General features: G+C 46.2%; 1 protein-coding gene across 1 annotated transcript; it reads right to left on the reverse strand.

Annotated features, from left to right (window-relative positions):
- Positions 1 to 1899: 1899 nt before the first annotated feature.
- On the reverse strand, positions 1900 to 10954 carry LOC149328173 (uncharacterized). Its single transcript, XM_089560241.1, has 3 exons — positions 10595 to 10954; positions 5749 to 7028; positions 1900 to 2275 (listed from the first exon to the last, which is right to left on the reverse strand). Exons 1-3 carry the CDS (start codon positions 10952 to 10954, stop codon positions 1900 to 1902), a joined length of 2016 nt encoding a protein of 671 aa, XP_089416367.1.
- Between the last annotated feature and the right edge of the window lie 1944 nt (positions 10955 to 12898).

Consider the following 12898-nt stretch of genomic DNA (forward strand, 5'->3'; position numbering starts at 1 on the left):
GTTACACTATTGCTAAATCCGAATTCTTAATCCCAAAGAACTGTCTCGAAGAAAAAGTGCGCGCTGTGGAATGCTACAGGCCCATCACGTTGGCAAATGTGGACTGCAAACTTTCCACTTAAGTTTCATTAAATCTTCCACAAAGCAGAATGTCAGTTCTCATTCGCCCCGCTAAAAGTGCGGTCTCATGGGCCGTTTCATTGAAAGTAATGCACACGTTACTGGAACATTTTTTTATCATTGCTTCTCACCTCATGAACAGCTTGCTTTCCTCCAAATCATCCTTTCGAAGCCATTTATCGTGTCCGCCATTCATTCATTGTTGCTGATTTGAAGTGGTCTAATTTTGAAAATCAGGTTACTAAAAAAATGCAACTCAACTGCAAATGTTTCATTCACTCAGCTTATTAACGGCCATCCCTCCGAGCTCATTCCTATGCGGTCGTCCGTGAAGCAAGACTTTCCTTTTTCATCCTTACTATTTGCAATTATCTATACCCGCTTCGTTTGAGTGTTCTCTAAAAGTAATATCCAGGGTGTTACTGTCTTGGGCATTCAAGTCAACAGTGCTTGTCTATGCTGATGAACGCATTTCCTGCACTGATGAGTACAACTTTATCACCCCTACAGTCAAGATAGAGGAGTCTGGTTTTGTTGCGTTAGGTTTATGGGGTTTAACGTCCAAAAGCAACTCAGGCTATGAGGAACGCCGTAGCGGAGGACTCCGGATAATTTTAACCACTTGCGGTCCTTTAAAGCGCACTGATATCGCGCTGTAAATAGAGGAGTTGGGGCACCGTCTCCAACGCTCACATGAATTCCTATGAAAATTGGGTAAAAAAGCTAAAGCATGAAAGTGTAGAGTAAATATTTGTAACTGAGGGCATCTTTCTTATTCAACTGCCAATTTTTAACGGTTAAGAAGCAAAGGAAAATATTTTTTTGTTTACAATATATTTCCTTTGTTCGTCTTGTTACCAGAACCTTCGAAACACCAGATGCACCAGAGACAAGAGAAACGGCTAGAACGCTGAGTAACGCGGTATTCGTCAAGAAGCATTACCGTGCGTTCTATTTGGAGAAATGGCAGACTTGCGACCACTACGCCTGCGCAGCCTCCTCTTCGTTGCGAAGATAAAGCTATCATCGAGTAGAGTAAAGTAGTGATCAGTGTTGAGTATTTTGACAGTGATAACGAAAAGTCCTTAGGATACAGAATCGGTGAACAACGCCGCCACTGCCTTTATCTATCGCAAGATATTAGTTTTTTTACGAATATCGCACAAGTAGCGAATACCCTAGAAAAAATTTGATTCTTATACGATTTCTATTTAATACAACGCGATTCGTTTTCGATTTTTTGCTTAATTTTTTACTCGATGCGGCGGAAAAACGGCACTTAGATTTCTAAAAAATACTATTTGCGCACCCTTAAATAACATTTGTAAAGGATACTTCATAGAATTCGAAGCAGGAAAATTTATGACGCATCAATGTTTAGCTTTGTTGCGTTGTGCTTTTTTTTACATCATTTCCTGAGCTTTTATATGCTGGGCCAATAGTGGCAGGGCTTTATCGCCCAGGCACGTCGTTCTCGCGAATATCTCAGAAGGCACGCCGAAAAAGTACCGCGCTGTTCTCACAGTTCTTTGTGAAGATAATAGATATGAGTTAACACACAAATGTTCATACCAGATAAGGGTCAGCAAGAGTCATACATAATTTTTTAAAAATGCTTAGATGATCGGCTGGTGTGGAGTATTGAGAGCAACGTCTCATAGCTACGAAGCCAACTGGTCGACAGGTATCGCAAGAGGGAACACACAAATCAAAAAGCAAAAATCATACAAAAACATATCACCAGGCAGCCGTCTCCGCACACAAATACACATCGCTGCATCAGCCGTGAGGTAGCGTAACGTTCTCGCATTGATTCGGTTCACCGGCCTCCGTGCTAGGCGGGCAGTGGTACGCCCTGGCAAAGTCAGCGTTTCGCCACAGTGGCACGTTCACCAAAAGCGTGGCGTCAAATGTGCCACTGCAGCTGTAATAGGCGTAGCGGGCGTAGAAAAACTGCGCCTCGGACATCCAGCGGACACTGAAGGCAGGTCGCATTGTGTACCAGCTGGGTCTTGGCGACGCAGGTGCGACGCCTCTTGCAGGCTCAGCTGGCGCTGACCCGACTGCGGCGGCGATGCGCAGACCCATCTTCAACGCCTCCATTTCGACCGCGCCTTTGGGGTCCATTGCGGGTGATGAGCGCGCCTCGCACTGCCTGCATTTAAGTAGCCGCAGCCAAAGGTTTTGATATAAGGGCCTGTCTTATCTATTTGCGCGGAGAATGGGTATATCCACGTGATAAAGTAGTGAATTCTTTTTTTCGGGGCATTTTTGTAATTTTTGTACATTCTTTCGGTTAACTGGTCCCGCATTTAGTATATAATAGTCGAGCTTCCTGCTTATAAAGCTACGTGTTTCACATTTTTGTCTTAAGCAATAAATAATGATTCCAAACAGCCTTTATTAAAGCCGAAACAATGTGTTTTAAGTATTTCTTTGCGGTGCGCATGTAACCTGGATATAGGTAGTCAGTTAGTCAGTCAGTTAGTTAGCTAGTTAGTTTAACTAGCTAACTAAATAACTAACTGACTAACTAAATAAAGAAATTATCCAGGTTACATGAGCACCGCAAAGAAATACTTAAAACACATTGTTTCGGATTTTATAAAGTCTGTTTGGAATCATTATCAGTCATTTAGTTAGTTTGTTAGTTTAACTAACTAAATAACTAACTGACTAACAAAAGATATTATCCCGGTTATTTGCGCACCGCAAAGAAATACTTAAAACACATTATTTCAGCTTCAATAAAGTCTGTTTGGAATCATTATTTATTGCTGAAAACATAAATGTGAAACATGTAACTAACTCTCTGCTTCCTCTGGCAGCCTTGACGCCATAGGAAGCATAAGAGGGTTCTCACACAGCTTCCACCCTCGCCGTTCGATGACGTTCTACGTCACATCAGCGGTAACTCGGGACGTGCTACGTCCGCCGCTTAAGAACGTGGGTGGCGCTGCTGAACTCTCTCAAAGGTTAGGTTATTTGTAAACATAAATACCCCCGAAAGCAGAAGATTTGACAGCCGTCGCCGTAGCTCAGCGGTAGAGCACCGGACGCGTAATTCGGAGGTCGTGGGCTCGGATCCCGCCGGCGGCATGTGGTTGTTTTTTCTTCTGCTTTTCTAATCAATCAGCTTTAAGCCATAACATATTCAGTGTTATTCTAAATTGAACAACAGCAGAAAATAAATTAATTAATTGAAATCCCCTGAGCAACTTGGTTTCTGTGGATGTTGCCTTCTCTCATGACTAACTAACAGTTAGTTACGTGTTTAACGTGTTTCACATTTATGTGCTGAGCATGTATCATGCATGTGCTTAGCACGCATCTGGTTTTTCATTTCCTACCATCCCGACACAGCTGGGGCCTATTAGAATTCAATGTTATGGTTTAATGTTGTGACAAACTGTAGCATGTAAAATGTTTCCTAGCATAGGTTTAGCAGCATTTCTAGATTGAAGAGCTTTGAGCATACTCAGAGAATCAGTGTAGACAATGCTGATTTTGATGTTGTTTTACTATTTATTCTACATCTGTGAAGATAGCCTAACCCTCGGAAATAAAAAGCGATGCAAACTGTGGCCGCCGTATCATTTTTTTTATTTTTGTCATGAGCTACTTCGCCTCTAATATGTATTTCTTTTTTTGAGCCACAGTATAAAATGCAGTGTAGGTGTCACATTGTTCTTTCAGTGCAAATTCGTGCAGTATATGCTCCTCTGGGTTTTGCGTTTTGTGTAAATGTGTCAGTGTGTGTACAACAATGTTAAGTACAGAATCTAGTACTTCCAACTCTTCGCATTGATCTTCGAAGCACAGTACTAATCGACTGATAAAATGTGGTTTGCTGTTGAATAGTCTTTTGCATGGGCACCTGGTGGCAATGGGATGCCAGAGATATTTCGTGAAAGAACGCATTTTTAGGACGTAAATACATGCAAGTGCCACTCTTCGATCCTATAAAGCGGGCTCATTAGCGTCAACGTAAAGGCTGGCTACCGGCAATGTTCTAAATGCGCCAGATAATAAAGATAACGGACAGGGTCTAATGCTTTCAAGTAGGATGCTCTTGCTGAACCATATTCTACGCACCCTTAGTCTAGCTTAGTCTAGCTTAGTCATATGTCCACAGCACTTTCCTATGATTTTGCTGTACAGCTGGTGAAGGCCATCGGCCTATAACTCCTAGAACCTGTTGGTGGTTTTCAAAGTTTCAGAAAAGGTACTACGAGTGCGCTCCTTCTCTATTTGCGCGGAGTATAATTGTTATATCGGCATGCTACAGTACTGAATTCATTTTACTAGTGCATTTTTGTACATTCTTTCTGGTATCTTGTCCCTCGTTCAGTTTATAATAGCCGAGCTTCCTGCCTATAGTGCTACGTACTTAACATTTAGGTTCTCAGCAATAAAGAATGTTTCCAAACAGACTTTATTAAAGCTGAAACAACATGTCTAAATATTTTTTAAAGACTCATTAGAACCTGAATACTTTATTTATTGAACGCTCAGGGCCAAACGCATTCGAGAGGAGTGGTTACAAATAACACGATACATAAAGTAATGAAATAACTGTTACAAAACAGTTTCATCCTCCTGTTAATTATGCTAGTGCGGTCCGAAAATGCTCGTTATCACTTATGTCGAGAATTTCTCCGGGAAGGTTCCATTCACGTGATCCACGTGTTAGTAAAGACTAAATTGTAGATATGGTGTGATTTTTTTTTCATTCCAACTTTGTGACGCTGATGAATGTGATGTGACATGTACACGGGACAAGTTACTGGTTATGTTTAGTCTAATGGCGCAGAAGCACCTAAGGCGGATGTAACAGTGAATGAAACAACTAACCCTTCGGCTTTATTGCAGCAGAAAAATGACTAAGATATTTTTGGGATGCATGCTGTCTTTCTTTTAATTTTTTAACGGTGGCACATCAGAGCCCCCGAAAAATATTTCTGGTTAAGCCGCTGCCATGATCGGCCGTGTATCCTAATGTCTACTGCAACATTTTAAAGAAAACGGCCAACTAAAGTTAGGTGAATTAGGAGTGAACTTTTTTTTTAAGGTTGATTGCGGAATATGGTGACGGCAGTACTGAGACAACTCAGAGCATTCTCTAAGCCTAGCGTGAAACTATTAATCACAGCGTTAATTTGCGGGCGAAACAACTACACGCTACCAACAATTACTTTAAGAATGACTGGTTGCGTAAAGCGCCAGGTTATTTTTAAAGCGTGATGTGAACGGGAAGCATTTAACCAGAGACTTCATATTACGCAGACCCATAATTATGGATTTCATGGCATGAGAGCAGCGGAGGCTGTTGTACATAATAATAATTTTCGTACCTTAGACCCAAAAAAAGAAATTAAATTCAGTCACTTTAGGCTCCCACATTGCTAAAGGGTACAGCAAGCGCCTTAAGATGACCTCGCCGGAATACTTTGCATTTGCACCTGTGAAATAAACCCGCGGTCGGTAGCTGCTGTGCTGGGCATAGCGGAACCTTCAGCTCACAGTAAACTATGATCTTAACCGAAAATGCTTGCAACAGATTAGGCCACGTTCTTTCGTGAGGGCTTGGTTTTTTTGGCTCGTTCACAACATAGTGATATACATTACCTGAACTCTTTGAACGCCGCCATTGTTTCTCGAGACCAGCGCGCCGGTCTCCGCACGTTGCTCCACATCAAAGCTGCCATACGACTCGATATGACCGCGGCGTCCGCAAGAAGTGGATCGAGGGTGCCCGAACTCAGCCAGCCGTAGCCCGAAGACGACACGTACAGGGTGGACTTGTTCAAAAAGTACAGACGGTTGTTGGCTCTGTGCTCATTGTCGTCTCGAATCCAGGGGAACCCTCGTTTCGCATTTGCCTTTTTAGCGTCGAACTCGAAGTTGTGCGCCAAGAACAGGTTTCGTGCGAATCCTTGCTTTGACATTTGAGGAACGGCCGGCTCCTGGAACACCAGGTCGCCGGGTAGCTTCAGAGTAAAGTTGCCGACCATCGCCCGGAAGTGCTCCGTGTCATTTGGCGCCGCAATGAGCCGCAGGATAGGGGCGTATTCCGCGAATCTTCTTCGAGTCTCCTCGAAGATCTTATGCAGCTGCTGGTCTTTCGCGGGACTCGCGAGGGCCGCTACATACGTCACCCGCCATAGCTGGCCACTCTGGAACACGTGGTCGTTACAGACTTCCTTGCTACGCACTGTTGGCGATTTCAATGTGTTGCCCCTTTGAATGTAGCTCATGGCATCCAGGGCGACAACAAGTAGCATGTAGCATAAGGACAACGGCTGGTCGCTCCTCAAGAGGCGTACGTCCGTAGAGAAAGCAGCCTTGGAGATCGTCTGAAATTCCCCAACTTGGTCAATATCGATCAGAAACTCGAGAAATATGTCCCGCAGCTGCGACGCTTTCAGACCGCCGAAGATGCCGCTCATCTCTTCTAAAGACAACGAACCAGTTCTTTTTTTGTCAAGTGGAAATTTTTTTTCCCACGCGGACACGTCCTTCCGGGTGTAGTTAGTGCCGAAATGCGCGCTCAGGATGGAGAGAGCAGTGATGTAGCAGGAATCGTCGCAAAATGCTTTGTATTCAGTGGTCCGGAGTAGCCTCCTTTTTAACACGAACCCTTGTGTTTTAGTGGTTTGGCTGATTAAAGTGAAAATAAACTTGAGGTGGTATAGCCTATCCACCGCGAGGGCGAAACGTAGCAAATCTGCGCCACTCATTCGGCTGGAGGTGTTGGCGATTTCCAGCACGATCGTCGTGACATCTCTGGCTCGCTGATCTTGGCGCCAAACCTCATTGAGGCACGATGTGTAGAGAGCGTGAAGTGCTGCCGCAGCCGGGCTGCCGTAGTTTTGTGTTCCTTTGATGATGTTGGAGGCGATATCCTCCTGCGAAATTGCACAACAGGACAAGGACCAAGCATATAATTAAAGACGCATAATGAAATTTGTTCACAACGGTCATTTTCGTCGTACTACGGAGCATTGACAGTCGTGTCGTTGAACCAAGGTGCGAATAGTACCACGGAGTGCCGATCCCCATCTTTAGGGATTGTTTTGTGTGGGTTCGATGTCCAAGCGGCGATAAAGTAAGGCAAAGCCGACGCGGAGAGTGTTTTACATATTAACATATATCCCATGAAGCACAACATGCAACAACGGCAATCTTTCGGGGTACTAAACGTACCGAGCGATGTTCTATTCGCGGACTGGCAATGCATTACATAGTTTATATTGATCGTTCATGTCTTTGTTAGGAAGCGCCATGGCTGATGTTCTCGCAGAATCCGCGAAGTCCCACGTTGCAGGACAGAGGAGAGAGGACTAGTGCTTCTTCGCCTCAAGGCTTCTCAAAACTGCCGATGCCCAATTCACACCACATGGCCCAACAGGAAACCCAGTGGTCTTTCAGTTTTGACGAGGGTTGCGCTTACTCCTTCTATAATTATAACGTTAACGCCAATCACACTTTCACCATGCCTGAACTGGATAAAGAAACGAAGCAGTTGTCCCTTGGTGCAACTGAAACCGGACGCGTTCACCTGCTATTAAAAGCAGTTGGTATCCAGACAGCGTACGAAATGACCGCTATATGTTGGAGTGTGGCACTCAACTCTGCTATGTGCCGTGCAGAGGGCGCACAGACTGAAGTGATGCGCAATACACAGGTTCAAACGCTTAAGCGTACATAGAGTAGGGATGGACGTCGGCAAACGTGGGGCCACGGAATCTCCAACCTTCTTGGCACACCCTGGGCCAACGTTGGCGGCCGACGGAGGCCGTCGTCAGCCTAAACTTGTTGCTTGGATCGAGTAAGCATAGAGAAGTGCACCGCTGAGATAGTTGCTGAAACGAGCAGACAACTTCGCTTCCTATTCACTGCGTAACGAATCTCCTAGTGATCCCGTCCAAACTTCGGAGCCAAGAATGTCGTGAGAATACTGCACAAACAAGAACCTTAGGTGTCTTGTTTATTACACCCGAACAAGCTTCTACTACAACTTCTGCAGCTAATATAATGTAAAGTGGGCTTTAGCAGACCTTTTATCATGGCAAAAAGTTTTATTGCGAAAGCAATAATACGCCAGGTCTAACCGTTCGTCCCGTGGTCCGTGGACGCCCCTGCTCCTCGAGGAGCTGACGCCGCACCTAACAGATGGTGTGACGTCAGCCTCTCCGTTGCTATGGCGATGTGTAACGTCAGCTTGCTCTCTCCACCGCAGCCAAGAGGAGCCGGTCGTGCGCGCGTTCCTCGAGGAGTCTCGCCATGGAAGTCACCGACGAAGAGTCTGTATCTGAATCTAGTTGATCTACTGCTTCTGCACAGTAACTCTAAGGCGACAGCCAAGCAAGCTAGGAAGAATGCAAGAAAGAGGTTACAACGTGCCCAAAAAGCGGAATAGCAACGAGAAGAACGACTGCGGAAACTACGAGAAGCCGAAGCAGCTAGACGAGCTCTATCGAGTTCAGAAGCTGAGGTTAGGCAAGCTAAACGGAATGATGCCAAGCGGAAACAACGTGCCCATGAAACAGAGGAACAATGAGAAGAACGTTTGCGAAAACGACGAGAATCAGAAGCAGCTAAGCAAGCCACTTCAAGTTCAGAATGTGAGTCCAGCCATGCTATACGGAATGAAGCTAGGAGACGAAGACGTGCGGAGGAAACAGAAGAACAACGGGCCGAATATCTTGAAAAGCGGATGAAAACCAAGGATGCCCACGCTAAACAAGCAAACAATCAGCACGACTGTGTGCGACCAAGCATAATACTGCACTGCTTGCGCAACCAACCAGGTTTAACAAAAGCTAAACCACACCTTTTTTTGTTCTTTGATCAACAGGCTTCGCTTGAACACAATGTAATTCATTAGGGCTGCTTAGCTTGTCTTTAAAGATAGCAGCATTATTCAATCTTCAACTGAAAACCAAGCAATTTTTCGGGTTCTAGCACCGCCCAGAATGAAAGCTTTTGCTTTAGTGTTTTGATCCTAATAAACAGGCGCACTACGGCAGGATGGAGACACTACTTTGCGAATGTTGGTCAAAAATTAATAGCTATGTTTTTCTTTCATTGCCACGACTCCTTTATGTTTCCTTCAAGCGTGCAAGAGAGTAAGTCTTTTTGTGTATGAATTTAAGTGTGCGTTGATATTTTTTTTTTTAAATTTTCCCCATGTCATAAGTAAGGACCCCGAAGAACCCTCTGGAGGTGGACAGTACTCGTTCCAAATTTGGCTAAAACCCGCCAGAAGAGAGTGAGACCTGGATATCTCCGCTCATGTATTGCAATGTGAATAAAAGAGACATGTTACCTCCTAGTGAGTATGCCAAGATAATTTTAGTTGGTTTGGCATACATTAATTGTTCAACAGTTTACTTCCCTTCATTTTCAACTGTCTCTTAAACATGGACTTCTACTGTGCGGTTATACCTGAAACGATTTCAAAGGCCCCAACAGAGAGTCAAAACCTGTGCAATGATTTATTTAAATTTCTCACTACCACTAGCAATCCTCCTTTCAATTTTTGAGAAGTGGACCAACTCGTAAAATAGTTCGTGCTGAGCGACCAAAAGAGTAATCATATAAAAATCGATTTCGTGCACCGCCTGCAAGAAGCACCTTCAACTAATGAATATTTCTCTCTTTTGAGTATTTCGAATTCTACATTTTCAGAAAATGCAAAAGGATGCTGTGCGCTCGAGGCTTTAAATCTTCAAAATGAGATCGCAGTCGCCCTGCTTCTTGCACACCGTCTCCCAAAAGAAGCAATGCTTTTGTTCAATGAACTCAAGAATTCCTCTTGCGTAGGACCGGACACTGACCTTCACGCAACTGAAAAATAACATCGCAGGCAGAAGCTATGCGTCATATCATTATCGCATATGCTTGATAAAAACTGACACACAAGCTGTAGTTCAGCAATGACAAGAGCTGTTTCAAAGCAGATATTAAATATTCATAGGAATCACTCGACTAAGCCATTTGAACGCATTAAGTTCCTCCTCTGATTCCATTTATAATGATACAAAAAAACTGATAGAGAACCGACAGAATATTATTTTCTGATGAATTATCCTTCACCGCCACATACTGGCCTCAGGACATCGATTCTTTATATTTAACAGCCTTAGTTTGTGCCGGAAAGGGTCACCACACAATCAAGTCCGCGGAGATGGGCTGGCCGCAACTGACAAAGGACAGAGTTAATTGAAGAGACTTGGGAAAGGCCTTTGCCCAGAAGTCGACGTAGTCAGGCTGATGATGATGATGATTATTAAATCGTTTACAATTCTCTCGACTTGAGTGACCATTTAGGTTACATTCAAAAGTTATTAGCGAAATTCGCCATTTAAAACAGTTTCAGACTCGCCGGCAGGCGAAACCAGCAAAATGCAAATGCAGGTTAGCAGATTTTCGTTATTAAAATTAGCAGGATGTCCGCGCGAAAGCTCACCAGCATGTCGTTGGCCACGTCTTGCTGCACGATGCCGTGTCTGATGGCGTTTTTGCAGATGTACGCGAAGAAGTCACTGCAGGGCGACTCGTGCTTGTCGATGACGGCGAACAGCCTGCCTGCCTCGCTGGAGCAGCAGAACCGAGGTCCAGTGCCGTTCCTCTCGTCCCGCGTGGCAGCTCCATGGATGGTGATCAAGAGCAGCGCAGCGGTGGCCGCTGCCAGAGAGGCTCCGCAGAAGCAGCCAAGGCCGGTGCCGGCTGAGAGTAGCTCTTTGCCCCGGCAAAGTGAAGTCCGAGACGCTGGCGGACCGCCGCCAAGGGGCGAAAGTAGGTCTTCTTCCGTAGGCTGAGGCTCCATCGTGTCTGTCTTTCTCTTCTTCTGGAAAATTCCCTCGAGGAGTGCGTGCAACTGCGAGTGGTTAGCGCCTCCTTGTGCTAGAAATGCCCGGTAAAGTGCTCGTGCCCCCTGTTGAAGAGATAGAGAAAACTTTTAATTCGAAAGAAAAAACTGCGGAAGGGCGCAGACACAGAGTGGGACACAGGTCCAGTGTCGTCATGTATTCCTCTCTGTGTGTGCGCCTTTAAAACTACGTACCAATTGGCCCAGCTCTGTACCCTACTAAAAACTTTTAGTTAGCATAGATTAATTCGCAGGAGCCGGATGGTTGGGGCCGCTAGTCCAGGGCTCCGCTGGCGGCAGCTGACTTGCGGACTGGTTAGATGATCCAGGCTTGCGAGTCCAGGTTGTCACTGGTGAGGGCTTCCTACCACTTCTCGTGTGTGTGTCGGGTGTGGCACTATTAACTTTTTGTCCGGTTTGTCGTGGTATTGCCAAGATGTATGGCACAGCGTGGGGCTTGCTCCGCAAAAAGGATAGTAACGGGTATTGTGTTGGTTTGATCTTGTGTAAAATGTAAAGACTTGGATATGTGTTTGTTTGTATTCTCCTCCACCCAGTGGCATCAGAGGAGAACAGTTGTTTGTGTGGTGGTCGGTGAGAATTGTCTTCTTTATAGCCTAAGGTGTTCGAGCCTGTCAACATACGGTCCTAGGAGCGGAGTGGGGTAGGGAAGCGGGTCCTCCCGGTTTGTTAGAGCTCGGGCTAGATGATTCGCTACATTGTTTCCAGCTAGGCATTCGTGGCCAGGTTTCCATGTTATTCTGTGTGAATGTGAGAGTGCAGTTAATAGTGTGCTGGCTCTTCCGTGAGGTCTTCCAGCAAGGTAGTCTCTACAGGATTGTTGGGAGTCAGTCACTATGTGCGATGATTTCCCCTCTTGATCTTGGGTTTTAATGGTGATGGCTATGGCCAGTGTTTCCGCTTCCGCAGGATCTTTGGCATAGATTGAAGCCTGTTACGACTCGCCTTCGTCCTGGGGAAGACAGCGACATGGCAGCAGCGAAACGCCGACAAACCCCGAGACGCGCGTTGGGTGAGCGCCTGGATTGCCACGGAAGCCGCGTCCGTCTGCCCGGTGGAGCGAGCGTTTCCCGTACACCGAGTGTGAACGCGCGTTCGGAATGCGCGGGAAACGCCGCTCGAGGACATTGTGGCGTTTGTCCGATGGCATCGTTCTCCCTCTCCCAGCGGGTGACGGCGGCGTGGTCTCTCGGGAGTGAGTGAGTGCGTGCGCGTCTGTGATTGGTGCCAGTGAAACCCGGCCCCCATCTAGGGACCCTAGGGAAGAGAACTCTTAAAAAGCGCGGCAGCGGCACGGCCGAGAGCTTTTTGTCATCATGATCTCCTGTTGAGCTGTCGTGATGCAGCGTTCCTGCAGCTCACTTGTAAATATTCCTGTATAAAGTCCTCTAATTGTCTTTTCCCAGCAGCCTCGTCTCAGACGTCCCTCAATTCTCTCTCCGGCACACGACCATGCTACCTCGTCCTTAACAAACTGGTGGCAGCGGTGGGATGCTGCTACCTCGTCCTTAACAAACTGGTGGCAGCGGTGGGATGCTGCTACCTCGTCCTTAACAAACTGGTGGCAGCGGTGGGATGCTGCTACCTCGTCCTTAACAAACTGGTTGGCAGCGGTGGGATGCGAAACATCGGACGCCAGCGGAGAGTTGAGGACGGTGGGACGCGAAACATCGGACGCCAGCGGAGAGTTGCGGACAACGGGACGCTGAGCAGCAGAACGGCGAGTCGGGGGCAGTGCAACAGCCCTGTGTGATGACTGGTTGCCTGCAGCAGAACGACTGCGCTGGATTCTTGGCTGCGAGGCTGATGGAAACATCGGACGCCAGCGGAGAGTTGCGGACAACGGGACGCTGAGCAGCAGAACGACGAGTCGGAGGCAGT

The sequence above is a fragment of the Amblyomma mixtum genome, chromosome 9, assembly GCF_055824585.1.
Source record: "Amblyomma mixtum isolate Tamu chromosome 9, ASM5582458v1, whole genome shotgun sequence".
In the NCBI taxonomy this organism is placed as follows: Eukaryota; Metazoa; Arthropoda; class Arachnida; order Ixodida; family Ixodidae; genus Amblyomma; species Amblyomma mixtum.

Excerpts from the sequence above, each read along its gene's own strand:
- LOC149328173 (XM_089560241.1), bottom strand. The coding sequence starts at position 10,954 with ATGGAGCCTCAGCCTACGGAAGAAGACCTACTTTCGCCCCTTGGCGGC. Across the intron at positions 7,029-10,594 it reads ACGTGGCCAACGACATGCTG|GAGGATATCGCCTCCAACAT; the intron begins GTGAGCTTTCGC and ends GCAATTTCGCAG. Across the intron at positions 2,276-5,748 it reads GCGGCGTTCAAAGAGTTCAG|GCAGTGCGAGGCGCGCTCAT; the intron begins GTAATGTATATC and ends ACTTAAATGCAG.